The sequence below is a fragment of the Lottia gigantea genome (genome assembly GCF_000327385.1).
Source record: "Lottia gigantea unplaced genomic scaffold LOTGIsca_88, whole genome shotgun sequence".
Taxonomy (NCBI): Eukaryota; Metazoa; Mollusca; class Gastropoda; family Lottiidae; genus Lottia; species Lottia gigantea.
Window position 1 is genome coordinate 723,107 of NW_008710892.1, and position 22,274 is coordinate 745,380.

Sequence of the window (22,274 nt, forward strand, 5' to 3'; positions counted from 1 at the left end):
ACATCCTGAATTGTATCTGAATAAGACTAGAGAAGGCCATTGTTAGGACAAGATAGATGTACATTTGAGTAAAAGTATTTAACTTTGTAATAAACAGGAGCAACTAACTTTGTTTCTTGATAGAGTAAATGATAAATTTTCAAAATATATACCCATGTTTTTCGCTTTCACTACAACTTTGTTTTAGAGATTTCAATCTATTTCCTACTTGGAAACATCCCATTTTATATTTCCAATTTTTCCAATAGAACAAATACAGCCTTAAACTGTTAGTTTTTACTAAGTTACTTTAAACATATAAGTGTTTTAATAATTACATATTCTACTGTCTTTAGCTGTCTATGTCTCATTTTCTAGTCGACAAATATTATGTCTGCATTTCTTTTGAAATTTTAATGAACCATTTATGGACATTGTACCATATTGCTTATTTTATCATATTGTAACCTTGACATTTGAATATATATGTGTACCTTGACTGTTTGTTGGATATAGATAAATGGATAACATTTGATATATAGTCCTAGAGTTTCCATTACTATTTGTAGTTACAAACATAGCGCTTTGAGTCTTAACTTTTAACACTGTTTCTAGGATATCCTAGCGCTAATATCTTTCGAGAATACATGGCCTTGTTCTTTGCACAGAATACTTTAACTTTTGGGTTTCCTGAAATGAACAGGATATATCCACACATGTATACTCTCATTATCAGCTTAATCAACTAAAAGGACTTTAGTTCAGCATTTTCTATTATTGATCAAAATTATGTTTTGTCATGCGATTAATCTTGTTAAAAACACAAGAATCACTCTGAATAGTGATGTGGTTTACTATGTGCTATCAGTTGGTAAAAACAATGATTACACACCCTTTTAATTAGTTTCCTGAATGTAATATGTTATACTATATGTATATAGAATGCTGTTATCTATTTTGCTATAGCAATGAGTCGGCAAAAACTCTTAAAGCCAAATATCTGTTTTAGTGCCTTGTAAACTTTTGTGATATCTTAGATAGTTTTTGCACGTCTAGGTCTGATTGAAAACACAATCATGAGCAGTCCATTTTTTGTAGGAAAATAAATAGTAATAGAAACTATACAGACTAAACTTACATTGAGTTGATTACTACTTACATTACCTAATGATAAAATGGACTGTCTGTGTTGAGGTTTTGAATCAGACAGAGAATGTGCATGACTAGACTGGCTTTATGTTACTGTACTAGCTTGTATGACTTGTGACCTTGGCCAGTGCTTCTATGGGAGAGTAACACCCAAAACTTATTAGTCCCGGCCTGTGCTTTCGTACAAATTTACAACCTTTACTCCCAATACTGTAGTTTCAAACAAATTATTTTCATGTAATTTTTGTGAAATGTTATAAAAGTTTCTAATAAGAAATAAAATCATACTCTGGGGTAGTATGTATGATATGTTATAAATTGTATATAATAAAATAAAATAATATAAACAGTTTCTCTGTCTTTTATTGTCCCTTCAACCCTCTTCCCACACTTTCAAATTTCTTACCATTGAATTCTTAAATGCCAGGTGCTGTGAGACTCCCGGACAACTCTGTGGCCCCTACGTGCAGTGGCTTGTCCCCCATCAGGACAGAAAATATTAAATAGAAATTCTACACTCACTGTCAACAGCGTGTTAGATGCATTTTCAGCCTTCCTAGATTAGATTATTTTCCCTCACCCCCCACTGAGACTAGTACACTCTAAAATCCAAAAGGGGAGCCAAGGTGCTTGGAAATAAAAATGCTAGAAAAAATCCTTTGGAAGTGGTTGCAGTGATGCCATAGTCTCTTGCTTTTATTATTTATCAGTTGCATAATGACAAACATAAACAGAAATTTATGACAATGAATCACATGATGTCTAATTATATCCTCGTTAAGGAAAGCCTATATAATATATAATCACATCACCATTGAGACTGTATGCATACAATTTTAAATGGTACTAGCCTTAGGCAAAATGTCTAGTTGGCCGAGACTAAAAGGACCTTTTTACCAGTAACCTAATGATTCCCAACACCGGTTAGTCACCGCCATCCCACGTTTAGAAAAGTTAAGGAAGAATAACAAACCGGCTTGTGGGAGAATCTTTGAATAAAAAAGGATTTGATATTGTTGATTTCATAGGTAATATGAATAAAATATTGTCCGATTTCAATCCTATGTCGTAACTCCTTCGTGCAAGCGATAGATCATTGTTGTTGCCGTCTAGAAATTGATCTTGCGTCATGCAGGAAGCCGAATTTCATAGCAGGGTTTGTTTTGATTACGAAGTCCCCATCCATATGTTTGAGTTTGTATAGAGCAATAACAACAATTTGAATGAAATCTTCTCTTATCTATGGTCACTCAGTGACTTGGATTATTGATAGTATTTAAGAGATTTGTTCTTGACACTGGTCCAAGAGTAGACCTATCGCCCTATTAGTGATCCAAAAATTTACAAGATCTAATGAAACGATTAGTAATTTTACGCTTAAACGCTTTCTATTCAGAGCCAATATATCAAGATGGCGGATATGACAGGTACAGATGTGAGAAATTTGTTTATCAATTTCTTTAAAGAGAAGAAACACACCTATGTCCATTCCTCGTCCACCATTCCTCTAGATGATCCTACATTGTTGTTTACTAACGCTGGGATGAACCAGGTAAGTTGCCATGCCTGTAGAGGTAACGAGAGTGGGTAGTGAGGAATTTTTTGTCAGGATAGAGACATTAGCATACTGAGTTTTCGCAAGACTGTAGGCCTACTCATTTGACCTAAGTCTATTATCCAGATTAAATTCTAAAAAGTAGAATGTTCACTGAATCCACCATGCATGAGACAAAAACAGTTCTTGTATTCAGCAGACCCCTAGATGAGTTCTTGATTGTTCTGAATATAATTCATATTTAATGATATTTTCTCCAATATTTCAGTTTAAGCCGATATTTCTGGGAGTGGTGGATCCTAATAGTGATATGGCGAAATGGTCGAGAGCTGTTAACAGTCAGAAATGTGTTCGTGCCGGGGGTAAACATAACGATCTGGATGACGTGGGAAAAGATGTCTATCATCATACTTTCTTTGAGATGTTGGGAAACTGGTCTTTTGGTGATTATTATAAGGTACAATTTGGCTTTGTTTCTATCATTATTTTCAAGACCAATATTACAATCCTTGCAAGGTTTCTCTGATGCCAGATCAAGATACAAAACCAACAGATGATGACAATAATATTTTCCTTTTTTGAGAGGGAGACCTCCCTTTTTGCATGTTTGCGAAAATTCTTTTTTTTTTCAAATTGGCTTTCAAGGATTGAAATTATCAGATTTTGACTCTGAAGAATTCAATAATAATAGTGATATGTATTGATTTAAGAACACTGTCATGGATAATGTGATATGGTCACAATTTGTTTGGGGCATGCTCCCTTTGAAAAATAGCACACAAGATGACAAATTGATATTTATCTTATTTTGTTATAGAAAGAAACATGTACATGGGCATGGGAGATGTTAACAGAACGTCTCAAGTTAGATAAAACTCGTCTGTATGTATCATATTTTGGTGGGAAACCGGAAGCAGGACTAGAACCTGATAATGAGGCTAGAGATATCTGGCTTAGTTTAGGGTAAGCTCCCTTGATTTGTACTTGACTTACTAACAACTAGCCTTATTTGCTAATTGTGTCTTATTGAAGCTGTATTTCTATGATGGCTTGATATTTTGGTTTTGTTTGTAAATTTGATACTCAACTGATAGAAAATGTTCGCTTAGGGTTTCTCATTTTATAATTTGAAAATTCTAAATTTCATTAGTGCTTGAATATTATGTGAATCAAACAAATATTAGAAAGACTACTCTTTTTTCCGATATTTTAGAGTTTTCAAGGATATAAAAGGCCTTTTGTATCGTCTCATCCATACAGTGATTCTATGATTTCAGACTACCAGCAAATCGAGTTCTCCCGTTTGATATGAAAGATAATTTCTGGGAGATGGGAGAAACAGGTCCTTGTGGTCCATGTTCCGAGATACATTACGATCGTATTGGAGGACGGGAGGTACCAGAACTGGTTAATCAAGATGACCCAGACGTCTTGGAGATCTGGAATTTAGTGTTCATACAATATAATCGTGATGCCGATGGTAGTTTAAAATCGTTACCAAGGAAACATATTGATTGTGGTCTGGGTCTAGAACGTTTAGTTTCAGTTATTCAAGATAAAAGATCAAACTACGATACCGATTTGTTTACTCCTATTTTTGATGTCATTCAGAAGGTGAGAATATGCTTTGATAGAATATTTTGTGATAGTCTTGACAATGGTGTAAACTTGTATTTATCCTTAAGAGGAGGGTTTTGAGGGGAGGAGCTGTTTTGGGGCTGAGTAAGAATTGTTAAGGATGCATTGTAATGTAAAATGATAAGAAATGTGGGAGGACCAGGACTGGGTCCTCCATTGTTTTGGGCTGCCCCCTGGCCCCCAGTAAAAATGCCACTGAGCAACAAAATCAACTCAATGAAATAATATTGAGATATTGAAATAAACCAATATCGATAAAGTTTTCGAATTTGAATGTAGATGACTGGTACAAAGGCTTATACGGGTAAAGTTGGTAAGGAAGATACAGATGGAGTAGATATGGCGTACAGAGTCCTGGCTGATCATATACGAACATTGACTATCACACTGTCTGACGGGGGTCGACCTGATAATACTGGCAGGGGGTAAGTCATGGCTTAAAATAGGGGAGGGCTCTTAACTTTTAAAGTAGACCCTATGTAGATACATCTATCTTAGTCATCTATGACAGTTGTGGTTCCAGGCACTGTATGTTTACTCTTCTAGACACCTGATACCACATCTCATTATGAAATACTTACTCACTTATGATTGATATACTTCCTCATTTGAAAAATTCATAAGCTGCTAACAATGTTTCGCCAATATGTCGTTTTGGATTTCAGGTTTTGTTTTGTAATTTTTTTTATCAGAATTTTCAATAAGTTATGTGCTTTATAAGTCCTTGAGGTGAAATTTAAACCGGTGACTTTATCTGTATATTGTAGCTATGTATTGAGAAGAATATTAAGACGTGCCGTAAGATATGGAACAGAAAAACTGAATTTTAAACCAGGAATGTTCAGTTCTCTTGTTGATACTGTTGTCACATTATTGGTAAGATTTTACAACATCATTGACTTCTGATTTTTATGCTATTTTGTGAAATATTTTTTAATCTAGTCAAGCAGATATATTTGTGCATCTGGGGTACAATTGAAAGCATGAAAAGAAAACTTCCCTTTATTTTAAGATAGTTTAAAGGGGCATTCCGTTTTCTTTAAGGTCGAAATTTTAGTTATTTTCCCAGTATTTTATAGGATATTTTTATCTTTCTGTTGTCAGGGTGATGCATTTCCAGAAGTCAAAAGGGATCCAGAAACTGTGAGTACTAAAGCTAGAATTTTATTTTTTGGTGACATACTGTGTAGCAAATGACTTTCAATTCATGACTGCCTTTATCATCATTATTTTGTGACCTGTTTTAAATGTACCGACTATGTAATTAGGCCATACAGGTAGAGCAGCCATTGCCAAGTGACATCACATAACATTAACGTAATATACTTTAAGTTATAAGAGGGGTTAAATGTTTTCGTAACTTGATCATATTTTAAAGCTATACTGAAGTTAAAAAAACAGTTGATATTATTATATTTTAAAGCTATACTGAAGTTATAAAAACGGTTGATATTATTATATTTTAAAGCTATACTGAAGTTATAAAAACGGTTGATATTATTATATTTTAAAGCTATACTGAAGTTATAAAAACGGTTGATATTATTATATTTTAAAGCTATACTGAAGTTAAAAAAACAGTTGATATTATTATATTTTAAAGCTATACTGAAGTTATAAAAACGGTTGATATTATTATATTTTAAAGCTATACTGAAGTTATAAAAACAGTTGTTATTATTACAGGTTAAAGCTATACTGAACGAAGAAGAAGTCCAGTTTTTGAAAACTTTAACAAGAGGTCATCATTTACTACAGAGAACGATTAAAAAACTTGGTGATACAAATATTTTACCAGGTATGTTAGAAGTTTATGATCTCCCCTGAATCTTATTGCTCGCTAACCTGAACCAGAGTTTAATCCTAGAATGAATCGAGATATACCCTTGGATTTTTTGATCTGGTTTCCCCTGTCAGTGATGTTGGTTGGAGGGGCTGACATGAAAAAAGTTGGAAAATGAAAATGCCACTGTGTTTGCAAAATTAGTTCAAATATAAGGCAAAAAAAAAAAAAAAATCCTTAGCAAATTTTAATGTTAAAACGTTAAAAGATCTTATTGACCTTCAAACTATGAACTTTGACCTTTAGGTGATGTAGCATGGAGATTATATGATACGTATGGATTCCCTGTTGATCTGACAACTCTTATGGCAGAAGAAAACGGTCTCAGTATTGATATGGGGGCTTTTGAAGAATCCAGAAAGAAAGCTCAAGTAAGTTTAAATACTTCCCTCAAGTTTTGGTCACTTTCTTTTATAAATTAGGTCACAAATAGTGTCAATAGAAGGCTAATTTATTCAAGACCACCCCTGTGTGTTTTACTTTAATTATGTCATATATACTGTAAGAAATTGTATTGTGTTAAAGTGTTAGAATATTGAACGCTGGTCAAAGGCCATTCAGGAAGTTAATTATTTGAATTAAGCTAATACTTTAGCCATGGAATAGGTTATTAAGTTGGATTGTTGCCTGATTAGTGAGATGCAGTATCTTTTGATCTGCCTGGCCAACAGTTTTGAGAATCAGCCAATGCTTAACAATATATCTACAATCTTGTAATATTTTTAGTTGATGTCACAAGGAGCAGGAGGTAGTGTCGATGATAAAATCAATCTAGACGTACACGGTATAAATCATCTCCAGAGTAAAAATATTCCACCAACAGACGACAGTTCTAAATATAACTACAGAGCAGACACACAGGGAAATTATGGTATGTATCAAATTTATTTAGACGCTGTCTTCCCTATATTTGCGGTTTTATTTATGCATGAAGATCTGTGGTGGCTTTCAAAGTTAAGATATCTAAAGCAAGGCCTCCAATACTGCTCTGTTTTTTAGATTAATACCCAAATGCACCTACATCTATTATAAGATCCATGAAACTGCATTCTTCTGATGACATTCAAAAACTGATTTGCTAATGTTTCTAATCTTTACGTTCCGTGGTATACACTGGGTAAAACTAACCTGTCAAAAAGCAGTCTAAACATCATGTGTTTCTTGTTGGTGGGTGAACTTGGCTACTTCTGCTTTTCCAGTAACATCTTAGTTTATATTTCTTCCCTTTCAGTATTTGAGACAGCTAGTGGTAAAGTTATACTAAGCGTTTTTTTGATATTTTCAGTATTTGAGCCAGCTAGTAAAGTTATACTAAGCCGTTTTTTTGATATTTTCAGTATTTGAACCAGCTAGTGGTAAAGTTATAGCATTACGTTATAATAAGGAATTTGTAGACAGTGTTTCTACCGGTCAGGAATGTGGTGTGCTACTCGATAAAACTAATTTCTATGCTGAACAGGGCGGTCAAATCTATGATGAAGGATTTATGGTCAAAGAAGGAGAAGAGGTAATGATTTTAAATTTCCAAATAAAAATCTGTACAAGCAAAACTGAAAATCTTTTCCAAATCGGGAGCAATGTATAGCGGTTAGACTCCTTAAACGCGAAGTACCATCAGGTGTTTCGAAAAAGAAAAAGTATTTTGATTACGGAAAGAATGTATGTATTTATAGGAAGTAGAGTTAAGAATTAAGAATGTACAGGTTCGAGGAGGCTATGTATTACATATTGGTACAATAGAAGGTGTATTGAAAGTAGGAGATCAAGTTAAACTCTCTGTAGATGAGGTAAAAATAGTATCTTTTTAATAGTAGTGGATATCCTGTTGTCAAGATATATTAGCTGTACAATGCATGACTTTTATCTCTATTTCCAGTAATTTTGTTTTTGAGAATGCTATTTTATTTGAGATGAGTCTTCATGTAGAGAAAAGTGTGTCTGATGTGAGAAAAGCATAAGATGGGACAGTAAACAATGGCTTTATGTGCTTCAGACTTTGCACATCAAATTTCATTAGGGGCATAAAGAGACTATAACAGCTGTCTGATTTCTCTCATTAAACACTGGCTTTGTCCATCTACAACTCCATTTCTTGTCTGGACTAGTCCCAATTTTATCCTGTATTGTAAATACTGAACACAATCTAAATTAATTTCAGGAAAGAAGATGCTCTGTAATGAAGAACCATACAGGTACCCACATGTTGAATTATGGTTTACGATGTGTTTTAAACGAGGCTGATCAACGTGGTTCACTCGTAGCTCCTGATAGATTAAGATTTGATTTTACTTCCAAGGTGGGTGGAGTAAATTTTACAAAACAGCGAATATACGCAGCAGGTTGTGGGATAATGGATACAGTAGAAAACAGAAGTGAAACGATTTGTTTCTACTGTATAGATAATCCAAAACTGTAGACCACACCACACTGTGGCTTAATAGAGTGGACACTGGACACTGGACATTAAACCTCAAATTAGATTCCTCAAGTTTAAAACATAGTGCTGAGTTTATTCTAATAGAATAGTTTCATAAGTTTTTGTTAAGAGCCAATTTGATGTGATTTGATGTTGGCCTCAATCGAAAGCTGCACTGTGTGAAACTCTGAGTAACATGTTTCAGGCTCTGTCCTATTATATCTAATTTTAATTACAAAAACTGACAACATAGTTCTCATAAATATCCAATAATAACCTCTTTTCAGCCCCAATGTTTATACTTTGTTATTATTTTCTAGGGTTCTATGACGCCTGCTCAAGTAAAAAAAGTGGAGGAAGAGGTCAATAAAATGGCTGACAAGAATGAAGAAGTCTACGCTAAAGAATCAAGTCTTTCTGTTGCTAAATCTATCCAAGGATTGAGAGCTGTTTTTGATGAGGTAGACAATATGATTTTCAAATCCCATCTGCAATCCTGTTTTGCTCCGGAATTTTTTCAGAGAAACATACAAGCTACTTGTTTCAAACTTAGATATAACTTTTGTCATGACTATGTGTATTCACTTTGTAGAAATTTCTGACCCTGAATTATCTATTATAGGTTTACCCAGACCCTGTTAGGATTGTATCAGTTGGTATCCCAGTAGAAAAATTAGAATCAGATCCCATGGGACCAGCTGGTTCTGTTACGTCTGTTGAATTCTGTGGGGGAACGTAAGTCTTTTTATTTCACCAAAACCTCGATGATCAAAGTAGGGATTTTCTTTTTAAGGATGGGATGGAAGAAACCTGAGAGAGACATCAGCCATTCTTTATTGTCCTTTCAAGGCCATCTCCTCCCTTTGAACTAACAGGCAGTGGCAAGCAACTGTGCCTTCATAGATGGGAAGTAACTCTTGATTAGTAGGGACTATTTAAGACTACAATGAAATTATGTCATGAATTTTAATGCTGCTTCAGTTCTGTTGTTCTTATTGAAATATTTATTGTGCAGCACAGGAATGAAGAGAAAATATTGAATGTTTTGGTGACAATTTCTTGGCAAATTCTCAGATTACATGTTTCTTCATCTTATTCCAGCCATCTCCGTCGTGCTGGACATATAGGATCCATGGTAATTGTATCCGAGGACGCTATATCGAAGGGTATCCGACGTATAATAGCTGTGACAGGTTCCGAGGCTCAGAAATCTCATCATAAAGTTGATGTCTTACAAAAATCTGTGACAGAATTGAAAAATATACTGGAGAGTAAATCAAGGGACATAACTGATAAAGAATTGACAAGACGTATCGTACAATTAGATGATGTAAGTGGATTTCGTTAAATAGATTTTTGATTTTCAGAAAGAGATCCTTTATATTCTTGGCTTAAATTTTCCTTTAAACTGTTTTATAATAGAAAAACCTTATGCTGCTAGTGCCTTGCAATCAAATGACCGCCTTTGTAAATAGTTCATAAAAACTTTTGCCATGCCTTTATAGAAGACCCATATTGTTCAGATGAAAAATGCTACAATTTTTTTCTTTACCTGAATGCAAGGCAGATTAAGTGCATGATTAGGTCTCCTACATATTCTTATGGAAAAGATAAGCCTTTTGCCCAGAATTTTTAAAGAAAAATTTGAAAAAAATAATGCAATTATATAATTATTTGGGTCTCTACGTTAGTTTATTTAATAGGTCCATTCTGTTGTTTCCAGGAAGTAGCTCAGTCAACTATTGCGTACTGGCAGAGAGATGGTCTACGTTCAGAATTAAAATCTTTAAAAAAGAAAATGGATGACCTTGATAAAAATAAAAAAGCGGCAGTCTTAAATGAGGCAAGTTATGATCTGTGTGGAAATTTCTTTTTGCCTTATCTTTTTTATTTTAAGGACACGCAAATGGTTTTGTCAAGAGTATCCCTGACTGACTGCATCTCGTGTGATAAGCTGTAAATTGGGCAAGTAGCAGGAAGACGAGGGCGTCATTTCATTCCGTTGTTTATCTTCCAGGTAGTAGAGGAGTGTAAAAAGATGATAGAAGCTAATCCTAATATAAAATATATTGTTCATGAATTTAAAGCTGGATCCAATGCTAAGGTAACATTTTAAAAGTTATTAAATTATTTGATAAAAATCGGTACAAGCAAGACAATTCTGTCTGTCAAAGTTGGGAGTTATGTTGAACTATTTGTAATGTATATTTACTAATATCACATAGTTAAGTATATTTTGTGCTAATTGTATCTAATGTTTTTAAAAGCTACTAATAGATGCATAAATTTTGAAGAAGTGACTGGCATTGTAAAGGATAATATGGCTTTGTGTTGAATTAACTTGCAGAATGGCTAAGATCGAAAATATTTCTTTGTGATCTGATCCCCACTCCGGAAAAAATCTTATGATCAATATTTCTTTATGTCAAATTGCACACTTACACAAATTCTTTGTGTATAATATTGAGGAATTGGGCCAATCTTTGTATGAATCATCTGAATACTATTATCTTACAGGCGTTAGATGCTGCTATGAAACAATATAAAGCCTCTAGTCCCCAGACCTCGGCTTTCTTCGTATCCGTGGACAATGAAGCTAATAAAATATTATGTATGAGCTGTGTTCCAAAGGTTTGTTTATTTCGAAATATTTTTTGATAGATTTTAACGAAGATAATTGCCTTGCTAAGGTCTCAATATTTTCCCTCTGTTGGAAGACTAACAGCCAAATGGCCCACCCCCTGAAAACTGTCTGAGGCCGTTGCTGGGCTACCCCAAATAGCGTAAGTCAGTAGGATATAAAACTCTGTTATTTGCATTCCAGGAAGCTGCGAGTAAAGGATTATCAGCCAAGTTATGGATAGACCAGGTTGTACCAGCCATTAATGGTAAAGGTGGAGGAAAAGACGTATCTGCTCAAGCCACTGGGACCAATATTGGCGCTCTGAATGAAGCGATCTCACTCGCAACAAAATTCGCGGAGATGAAACTAAGATTGATTATTAAAACTTAAACCCATTTTGTTGATTAATTAATTGTACGATATTATTGTCATTAAAAAATAAACCTCTTTCTCACATAATATAATAAACTCTTTATTTTTTATGGGTTAGAATTAGGTCCAATACACTTGGTTCCTGTCATCACATGATGATGTGTTATTGTATCTGTTTATTGATGAAACTTTGATATAAATGACAAAGTCCAATAAATGCAGAGTCCTTGATATCATCAGAATTTGTGAAGTGGTTTTGAAAAAACACTCAATGAATAATGCTGTATCAAAATGGTTCTATTTCTTACACTCAATACAAAACAAAATTATCCTCTGAACACTTCATCTTGTTTTTATACATCATCCATTTCATCTTATTAAACTCGGTTTCATTCACAATTATTTTTGTAAACAAACACAAAGTTTCTACACTATAGTTGCTCATAAGCCTCAAGTCCTGTATACAAGAAATTGAATCACACTTCTCTAAACCAGATGTCCTGATGAGGATAAAATCCAAAACACACACATATTGGCAGCAAGAAATGAGTTCTAATCAATTAATTGTCAATCAGTGAACTTTCGCTCTTAAAGCTTTATTTTGTCTCTGTTTCAGTTCATTTTCTTCTCGCTGTATTCTTGTATCATACATTACTTGAGCTGTTTCCATTTCACCAACTAACTTCATGATGCGTTCCTGAAATACAAACGGAAATTTGAGATTTCATTTTTATTATTTATCACCAGCAGGATATTAGGATAAGCTCAAAATTTTACCCAAATACAGCCAAATCTAAGGCCTCAACAGAAAGGCCTATTTTGATTAGTATCAGACTTTTAAAAAGAAAATGAATTCTCCTACTTACAGCTGTTTTAATCCGTTCCTCTTTCCGTTCTTTTTGTCCAGCCGTCAGTGGTGTTGGGCGGCCATCTTAAAATGAAATAGAAATAAAATTAATTATGTAATATTATCACTGGAAGAATCACAATTAAAATATCAAAACATTATTAACCATGTGGACTCCCTGAAACATTGTTTGCTGTGTGGACTCAATGAATGGGGTGCATCCAAATGCTACTAAAAATATTGTTAGCCATGTAGACTCTTTGAAAAGGATGCCTAGTTGACAAATATATTCCCTGTATGTGAACTCTCCAAAAAGGATTGCTGGTTGGAGTCCCCAAGTGGCATCAGGTGTTCAGAGAGGGTAAGCATGATCTGCCATGCTAGCCAAGGAATTTAGAGTAACGGGTATCAACTTTTGTATGAAGAACCTTACCAAGGTAGGTGAAGTCTGGTAAATCTGTCAGTGGACCATATCTTGTCTTATTCCCTGATTCACCTCGTCTGTAAATAGACAAAAAATTAAAATTGTATTATATGTTCGCAGCCTTCTCCTTATTGAGTTATTGAGACCTATGTGCCACAGCCAGGCTGTTCAGGTTAATAAATAAAGATCTCTCAACCGAGACAGTTGGAAGTACAAAAACAGTAGACTGTAGGCATGGTGAATGGTGTTGCCACCAGTCAACATAACCACAAACAGGTGTAGAAAAGTACGGTTCGGTTTCATTTCAGTCCACTGTGGCCAATTTGTAGATGTACGAATTAAAGCTAGGAACTTCTGTCTAATATCAATAATGAAGAACTCATCATTAATTCAACAGGACTGAATATTTGAATTGAAATAAACTTACTTGAGCCGTCTCTTTCTATTATCTGAGAAAATTATACTATATGCACCTTTAAAGTAAGGTCGGTTCTGTGTCTGTAAACAAGCCGCTGAAATCGAATATAGGATAAAATAAATGCAAGGGAAAGACGATAAAAATGACTATCAATCAAATTTCAAAACATATTTAACAACAATTAACCCACACGACCATTCTCATTCAGAAATTGATAATTTGGAATTAAATAATGGTCAGAAATTACCTTTACTCTGTAAAATGCTTCTCAAACTTGAAAAGCACCTTGCGTTGGAAGCCATTTTGAATTTTACATAATTGGAGTTATTTCCCCTGGACCGTAAATTACCTCTATGCTTAAAACACTCAACTACAGTTGAATATCCTTTATTAAAGAGCTGTCACCTCTCTATGCCTATAGTCGATCTTGTCAGTGCTGACTTTTACAAACCCTTTTTTTTCGTCACCAGACAAATTTTGAATTAGAATTGAAATTTAGGATTAAAAAGTCACACGCAAAAAGGTTGTTTTTGAAATGATTAAGGCAAGCTTTCTTTTATGATTGAGGTGGGGATCGGGGGGTGGGGGGTTGTATGTAGGGGTCTGAAAGCTAATAGGCCTTTTGAAATTCAAATTGGCATAAAACTTATTTATATAAAAAAAACTAAAAAACTGGCCCCTATAATTTGAATTTTGTTCCTGAAAGTCAAAAAAGTGCGCGAAAAACTAACAGTCCAATAAAGTAGGATTAATTAGGAATTAAAATATTCTTCCTATATTTTGGATTAATTTGTTGAGCAAGTCATCGAGTTCTGAGAGTGACAGGTAAATCTGTAATGCCAAAGTCTTCCGCTTTAATTTAAGGTTCCTGAAAATCATTGATTCTCGAAGACTTTAACCACTTATCGCACCTGGTGACCGCGCGTCCATTAGCAGACGAGAATTATGGGTAATTTGTTTAACGGAATCCTGAAAATGGCTTCCGAGAAGTTCAAGAGTGTGACGGAGTTCCTGGAATTGGGTTAAAATGGAACCGTAATAATGGTTCAATGAAGTTTTTAGATTACAAATGGCACATGAAGTTGTGAACAATGTAATATGTGCGTGCGAAACGTGTGAGAGCGCTCAGAATTTAAAGCTATGGACAGAATTCGACAATTATTTCGATATTGTGAAATAGGTGATAGTGAATCAGTGAAAGCTATCTTAGATCAGGGACTGGATATTGACAGTGTTGATGACGATGATAATACGTCATTGCATGTGTCGTCTGCTAATGGCAGTGAGGGGGTGGTGAGGCTGTTGATTATGAGAGGGGCTGCCCTCGATAAACTAAACCTGATGGGGTGGACTCCCTTAATGCAGGCAAGTCGTCATGGACATGTTGGCGTTGTTTCGTTGCTGTTGCAGCATCAGGCAGATGTCAATATTCAAAATCGTTATGGCTCCAATGCATTGACGCTCGCTAGTCGCGGAGGTCATATTCAAACTTCGTTAAAACTTCTTGACGCTGGCGCTGAATTAACGGTTGGTAATGTCAACGGTTGTGAATTTAACCCGTTAATGACTGCAGCTCTTCATGGACACGATGCAATCGTACGATTACTCATTGGAAAAGGCTGTGATGTGAATTTAAGCACTCCGTCCACAGGGATCACCCCTTTAATGCTCAGTGCTCTGAATGGTCACATGACTACTGCTCAGATTTTAATCGAAAAGGGAGGTGACCCTAACATAACTAACGTGTCCGAAAGAACTGCTCTGGAAATTGCGAAAGTTCGAGGGAAACGTGAAGTTCGAGGATATTTGGACAGAAAAACAACGAACAAACCCACAGTGTGTAAGTGGTTTTAATATTTGTTTTAACATCAAGGGGGCATAATTCTTATATGGAAATATTATTTTCTCCTGCAATATGTCAGAATTTCTTACGCAATGTTTCAAAGACAGAAGTCTTACAATTCATATCTCAGCCGCTTCTGAGCTGATAGACCCAAATACAAAGTAGCATTAGGTGTTTAAGAAGGGTGAACATGCCCTACCGCACTAGCACTATTTTTTCACAAGCAGTAGAGCTCACTTTAAAGTCGGTGATATGGTTTCTAGAGTTAATTTATGTTTTATTGTTGAATATATTTTTTGTAGCACCAGATGAAGTCAAGCCTGATATTATAGAAGCTGCTAAAAATGGTGAGTCGAAAACTTTGGTCTTTCAGAGAATTTGATTTTGGATAAAAGAATAGCAAAGTCTTTGCACTGCGGAATATTCTCGTTGTCAATAGTGGCAACACCAGCCTCCCCTGATTGGCAGTACATATAGGGGGCAGACTGACTCAAAAAAAACTGTTGAGGTTGAATTCAAATTGCGGCAGCCACTAGTTGTCAACTTCTTGCCCCCATAAAATGAGTTTGCTCAAGTCCAATTTTGGAAGGTTAACCCCTTTTTCAAATAAATCTGCCCTGATGAGGATTGTTTGTCAGCAACACATGTCAGCAGCATGAGATGAAATCTAGCAAATTTTCCCCAAAAAAGCATCTGCTGGAGGCTCATTTCCTTTTCACTAAAACATATTCAGCATTTTTTCGTTCCAAATTCCATCTATCTATTCCAGGTGATTTACACAGGGTGGTGGAAATATTAAATACAGACATTAACCAGAAGGACGCCAGTTCACCACAAGATGGTGCCACTCCTCTGATGTTTGCGGCCATGACAGGGCGACTGGATATGGCGGAGTTGTTATTATCGTACGGTTGTGATATCAATAAACAGGATTCCGTCAGTGGGTGGACTGCTTTAATGCAGGCTACATATCATGGGTGAGGTCCTTTAAATAGCTGCAAAGAGATAGAGACTTCACCATTCCTTGCCCAGTGGGGCACCTTCTACACCTTATTGAGTGGTTGAAGATGAGTTTAAGGTGCAAAACCAGAGAAATATGGTCACGAAAGTTTGATTAGCTGATTATAACTTTGTAAATGACTCTAGAAGGATCTTTTCAGTTCACTGCCTGTAATACACAGAGCCTTGGTGTTTTGTTCAATCCGAAAAAGAACGACTTTGTCCAAAATTCTCACATTTTTTCATGTCAGCCCTTTCATTCAACATGCTACATCATCAGCAAGGATTCTGTCTAATTCTTTCAGTCTCATTATATTTCAGTAAAAAGAATGTAGCTATGTATTTATTAAGTAAAGATGCTGATGTCAATATTCATGCTAAAAATGGTTGTACTGCCTTCGATATGGCCTCTCTTATTGGTAAGACCCTCTATTTATAAACCCCCTCCCTCTAACCCACTTAAACAGAAAGAGTAGTGCTTATAATTTGCTCACCAAGGTCTGTCCATATTTGCTGTCACTGATTACAGCTCTCCTCTTACACAAAGGAAAGACAAAGTTTTGAACACAATCTGATTGATGTGTGATACAAAATACTTAAATAACACTTTGTGGACATCCAGAAAGAGTTTTTAAGAATCCCTGAAGTTCTGAAAATTTTTTGTTATCTTATAAATTTGAAAATTCATTCAACACGAGTGTGTTTTGTTCTCAATAATGATATTTATATTTCAGATGATGTAGATACTGAACTGGTTCGTCTCCTGGCAGCTAAAGCTATGCAGATAAATCGAGTTGATAAAACCAGGAAAACATACGTTAGGCCTCCAGGGAGCTCCAATGTCTTCATAGCCACTGATTATGTGTTAGTAGTTTTTCATTCAGAAAACTCAGAAAAACTGAATTTCTTTTATTTATTAAAGACATTAAAGGCATACTACCACTTAGGATGACCAAGAATATTGATTTTCGGTCATTTTAGTTACCCTGTCTGTCAAGTCTGGCAAATAAAGCAAAATCAACAGCCCTGACTTTCAGCCAGTCAAGAAATTTGTTGCTTTATGATTTTAATTTTTTAACTGAATTCTCTTTCAGGTTTGAAGATCCTCCACAAACAGGTTTAAAGGGCTGGTGGAATCGAATGTCTAATAGATTTCGAAATTTAAAACTTGGTCGAACATTGAGTAACTCTAAATTATCTCCCTTACCATTATCAACGTCTGTTTCTGTTCAGGATTTATCAACAACTTCCACTCTTCCTAAACAAAAGGTAACAAGAAATATTTTAACAATTTATTTTTATAAAAAGCCGAGAACTAATGATTCGAACCCCAAAACGAAAGCAGAAATCATATCATATATGTAATATTATTTAATATTATTTAGTTTATTTGTTTATTTTTTATACTGTAAGTCCCCCATCAGGTTATATCAATTTTCCATAAATTGCAAGTACAGAATAAAACCCAGATTCCATGTCGAGAGACACACCATTAAAATGATAATGAACTTCTTTGTATTTACATTTTATATTCCATATTTTGTAGATACCAATGACACCTCAGACAGCACGAGTTGAAAATAAACGCAGACGTCAAGATAAAATAAATATCACGAGCTACGAAGATTTACTTAGTGAAACTATGAAAACACACATCATGTATACATTGGTATGTATTGATAAGATTTAAACTAGATTTTAAGAAATACAGTAATCTGATTGGTTAATAAAATTGACCAATCAGATGACTAGAAAACATCTTAATTTAAGTTTTAAACAACTGAGTCTCACGTTGATTTCATCAAATTCTAAGGCAATTTTTAATGAATTTAAAATCAGACGTTAAAAATGTAGACTACTGCTGTGAAAATTTCCAAAGCAGCATCCCTTGTTTACGACAATTTAAAATTTGTTTTGAATTCTTTTGTTAATTAAGTTGGTGACAATTTAAAATGTTTAACGCTGATTTGAATTTTTTTAAATTTCAGAATATCAACCCAGCACATTCCAAGATACCAAGTGAAACGTTAAAACCAGTTATCCCCCCTTTTTTACCGCCTCCATCATTTTCGATTGATTCGTCAGAATACTCGCGACGTAATGATCAATGGCAGTCTCCCAAATCTACTGATAATACTCAACCTATGGTAATGACATTCAGAAATTCTTTGCTCAGGGGCTAGAAAAATCTGGAATTGGAGACCTTTCATCTAAATATATCTCAAATCCACAAAGTTAAGAGCGACAACATTATAAAGTTTTTTGTAACAAATTACTGTATTTGGGGTTGAATTTCTGTTTTTGTGTTCTTGAGGAAAGGCAGGATTTTTAAGAGTCTTTTTTCGTTGAAACAATTGAACTATTTTCCTTTTCTAGACTCCAGCCAGAAGACCGTTTTACCCGGCCAGATTTGTGGGAGAGCGAAGTACAGGTAACCATGGCAACACTAATAGTACTACTACTAACACTAGTCCGATGTCATCAGGTGGCGCTAGTAGTATACCTGGTGTTAACAAACCGTCCAATAATAACTCTACTAATGGTAACACTGTCGTCATAACCAAAGGTAGCTTGATTTTTTTTCTCAGTTCAGGCCATTTTTTATATTAATGTAGTTCCAAAAGTATATTCTTACTAAGGGTAAAACCAAAGGTACTTCCCTTTTTGTATTTTGTTAGTCATAGCATGTTAAGCAGGCTTGATATGCACAGACATCTGAAATGAGCCCAATTGTAAACTATATATACATATAGTCTCTAAATGACATTTAGAAGTAGATAGAACATTAAATAAATCAGAAAACTATTATGGATATACGATACATGGAGAAATTAAAGAAAGGAGTAGTATATCTATAATAGTGTTCTTATTTATTTTATATATACTTATTTTTGCATTCTAATAGTTTTTTATATTCAAGTTTAGATCAAAGAGTATGCACTTAAAAATTTAATTAATTAAAATAATTATTAACTGATACTAATTCTAATAAAATTATTAAACCAAAACATTAGTTCTAACCCTTAACCAAAATCAAAATTAAAATTACATGTGGCTGCGCCAGCTTCATTTCTGGGGGAGCCATAGCCCTTTCTGTCCCCCTATAGAATTCCCACCAAATTAGTCTAAGACTATCTTTGGCTATTGTACTGTATATTTACTTTATACTAGTCTTCATATCTCAACTGTTTACACGTCAATTTCAAGGATTTATGACGAATTTACCCCCCGAGTCACCAGTTCTGTTATATTTCAGATTACCAGCCGAGTCCAATGTACAGTCCAAACCCTCAGCTGCCGTCCACTCCGGGTGCCATACGATACATGCAACACTCTACTCCCTCCAGACTTTTCCATCCCAGGTAAGAACTTAGTCTGATGCCATGAAGTTCCTTTCAACTCCAAGGAGGAGGCGCCGTATATGAGGTTGTCCATACTTCTAACCTAATTATGAGAGTTGGCTTTTATTGTCTACACCTTGCCTGAAAAACTTGCCTTTGGGGCTGCAAAAAACTGCCCCACCCCCCTCCTTGGCTCAGCTACTGTTCAGAGAGTCCACATAGCTAATATTTTTTAATTGGTATTTTATTTTAGAAGAAAACCGACAGTGGTACCTGCTGGTTTTAAGAACACCTCGACAACGACCTCTCCTAACAGTTCAACTAGTGGCAGTTCCTCGATAACGCCCCAACAGCAAAACTCTCGTAAAAAATCATCCTCTTCTAAAGATAGTACAACTTCTACATTAACCCCTTCAGCTTCACCTACTCCTGGCAAGGTAAGGGGTTAATTGCTTCATTTAATCAATATGTAAGGTGATAAGGGTGAAAGAGGTCACAGGGCCATCTCTAAGAAGCATTGGTCATGCAGAAGACAAGGTATGGGTTAATTGCCCTAGTGGTAGCCTTGTTGAAGTTTATAAGGATAGTTTCTGAATATTTGAATCAATGACAATGTAACAAGTATTTGATCTTGTAGATGAACGAAGATATATCAACGGCTTTAGAAGCTTTAAAAGAAAATGACTCAGGAGATGGTAAGAAAAACAAAACATTAGAGATATCAGTAGGGTGAAAAAAAAACACAACTGAGAGTTCGAAATACTCGCTAATGATTTAACCATTATATTAGCAGACGTCATCAAACATTTAGTTTTAGTGGAATTGCAGGAACGACAGACATCTGAGTGAAAATTGGAATGGTGCAAATTGATGTTATCAGTGTCCCTGATACACATAAACACAATATCTAAGCAGCTTTTGATTAGTGACGTCATTAAACACATAGTTTTAGTGGAATTGCAGGAACCACAGACATATGATTTAAAATTGGAATGGTGCAAATTGATGTGTCCACGATACACATAAACTGTTTAGAAAACCTTTACAGTCTCTTTAATTACTCCATTGTCTTTTCAGTGGAATTATCAGGAATATTGAAGAAGCTATCATTAGAACAATACCAACCAATATTTGAACAAGAGGAAGTAGACATGGAAGCGTTTTTAACGTTGACTGAAACTGACCTAGAAGAACTGGGAATTTCTCAAACTAACTCACGGAAACAAATACTCACTGCTATAACAGAGCTGAATACTGGCAAGGTAGGAAGATGTCACTATCTTCAGAATACACTCCAGTATTCCATACAACCCTGACTTGCTCACTATTTAGAAACATCCAGAACAACTTCTGGATAAATATTACAACTATGTTTCTTGCATCTTGGCTGATTTGTTTGGTCAGGCATAAATTGATCTGGTTGTATCTCATGATGTTGACCTAGGTAGTAGTGGTGGGTGTCGCGTGAAGCAGACCATGTTTACTCTTTTCATAATACCAGATGGTAGTGTTCTCTGTGCAATGATTATGGTGGAAATGGTGACCCTAGTGAAAATGTCAACAAATGAATCCAGCCTCAGCAATCATATATATTTTAAAATGTTCAGTAGGATGTCTGTCTTGAAACGTCCCCAAATTGTAACGCTGGTGCTCTCTCATTTTCCAGGGAAAAGAACGTCAACAATTTCACGATACCATGACCTCATTTCAATCAACTTTAAAATCTAAGATACCTCCAACAGGTAAGATCAGTCTCAGGCTGTATTGACCACACATGGAGAGTTTCTTCAAGTGAAGTGTTTTATTATTATTCGACACTAAAACATTTTCTCCAAGCTAGCCTCACCAGCGTATTTCTCATGACCATTTTTAGAAACAAACATCAGACCTTCATATTCAGCAAGCAAGTATCATTTTGTCTAAGACTGGTAGCCTGACAAATAAAAAGATTTGTATAAGTAGGAATTAGAGAAAAAACAAACTTTGTTTTCTGCTTGTAGACCAGTTCTTATTTTGGCGTTCTCCTCAAGCCTGATGTATTAAAATAACCTTTAACTATTTCAGGTAGTGAAAATCCAGACCTAACCAACTGGGCGATACAGGAAGATAATGATCCTCATATACCCAGCGCCAAGTCTCGCTCTTCATAACAACACCGTATATCATGACATAACCGAACAGATTTACTGCTCTACTGAGACAACAGTGCCAACATTTCTCAAAATTTCTGTTTTCCTACACTAAATTTCAAAAGAAAGAAGGATAACTACTTTGCATTGATCTTTATGGGAATTTCCATACCCATTTACAGCGTGGTCTTTTGGAATAATGGGGAAAGATGACGTATTCAGTACCCATTTACAGCTGGGTCGACTTGAATAATGAGAAAAAGATGACTTATTCAGTACCCATGGGTCGACTGAAATAATGCATCCTACTTTTCTGCTGTGGGTTGGGCTTTTGTAGAGGGGAAAATGACACACAGTGCGCTATATTCAAATCTGTGGAGTCATGCACCACTGCCTTATTTTGCTTCCTAAAGTTGATGTACACATGCAAAATAAGATGGAAATACTGACAATGTGAGATGTAAAGATAAAATTCTTGTAAATACTGTACATAGTTTTCACCAATGGATGTTGAAGGGATTGTACAGGGGTTTTCTTAACTTTTTATGATGTCACAATCGCAAATGTCCTTATAGACCTCTGTGATAGTGACGTCATGAAATGCTTTCTTGCTGTGGAATTTTAAGAGCCACAGTCTGAAAATGATAATGATGCAAATTGATGCTACCAGTGTCCCCGATACACATAAAAAATTTAGA

General features: G+C 35.2%; 3 protein-coding genes across 3 annotated transcripts; 2 read left to right on the forward strand and 1 right to left on the reverse strand.

Moving 5' to 3' along the window:
- The first annotated feature begins 2,068 nt into the window (after positions 1-2,068).
- Positions 2,069-11,660, forward strand: LOTGIDRAFT_197664 (hypothetical protein). The gene is made up of 21 exons (XM_009068005.1): positions 2,069-2,156; positions 2,525-2,680; positions 2,952-3,140; positions 3,501-3,646; positions 3,961-4,297; positions 4,601-4,746; positions 5,089-5,197; positions 5,426-5,464; positions 6,008-6,119; positions 6,411-6,535; positions 6,891-7,035; positions 7,502-7,671; positions 7,838-7,951; positions 8,323-8,460; positions 8,901-9,041; positions 9,203-9,315; positions 9,682-9,910; positions 10,304-10,423; positions 10,598-10,684; positions 11,098-11,211; positions 11,405-11,660. The coding sequence occupies exons 2-21, from the start codon at positions 2,540-2,542 to the stop codon at positions 11,591-11,593; spliced, it is 2,904 nt and encodes a 967-aa protein (XP_009066253.1). The 5' UTR covers positions 2,069-2,156; positions 2,525-2,539; the 3' UTR covers positions 11,594-11,660.
- LOTGIDRAFT_236847 (hypothetical protein) lies at positions 11,661-13,566 on the reverse strand (the record flags this gene model as incomplete). The annotated part of the gene is made up of 5 exons (XM_009068006.1): positions 11,661-12,272; positions 12,442-12,506; positions 12,856-12,923; positions 13,274-13,358; positions 13,512-13,566. The coding sequence occupies 5 exons, from the start codon at positions 13,564-13,566 to the stop codon at positions 12,147-12,149; spliced, it is 399 nt and encodes a 132-aa protein (XP_009066254.1). The 3' UTR covers positions 11,661-12,146.
- A 1,731-nt stretch (positions 13,567-15,297) lies between these two features.
- On the forward strand, positions 15,298-21,771 carry LOTGIDRAFT_236848 (hypothetical protein; the record flags this gene model as incomplete). The annotated part of the gene is made up of 14 exons (XM_009068007.1): positions 15,298-15,454; positions 15,877-16,084; positions 16,428-16,525; positions 16,841-16,970; positions 17,201-17,375; positions 17,653-17,775; positions 18,095-18,253; positions 18,483-18,672; positions 19,363-19,468; positions 19,701-19,884; positions 20,085-20,142; positions 20,525-20,709; positions 21,114-21,189; positions 21,512-21,771. The coding sequence occupies 14 exons, from the start codon at positions 15,298-15,300 to the stop codon at positions 21,595-21,597; spliced, it is 1,935 nt and encodes a 644-aa protein (XP_009066255.1). The 3' UTR covers positions 21,598-21,771.
- Between the last annotated feature and the right edge of the window lie 503 nt (positions 21,772-22,274).

What these genes read in the sequence shown, in the direction of transcription:
- LOTGIDRAFT_197664 (XM_009068005.1), top strand. Translation starts at nt 2,540, where the DNA reads ATGGCGGATATGACAGGTACAGATGTGAGAAATTTGTTTATCAATTTC. An exon ending in CTAACGCTGGGATGAACCAG is followed by an intron (nt 2,681 to 2,951) that starts GTAAGTTGCCAT and finishes CCAATATTTCAG; the next exon opens with TTTAAGCCGATATTTCTGGG. An exon ending in AGACACACAGGGAAATTATG is followed by an intron (nt 7,036 to 7,501) that starts GTATGTATCAAA and finishes TGATATTTTCAG; the next exon opens with TATTTGAACCAGCTAGTGGT.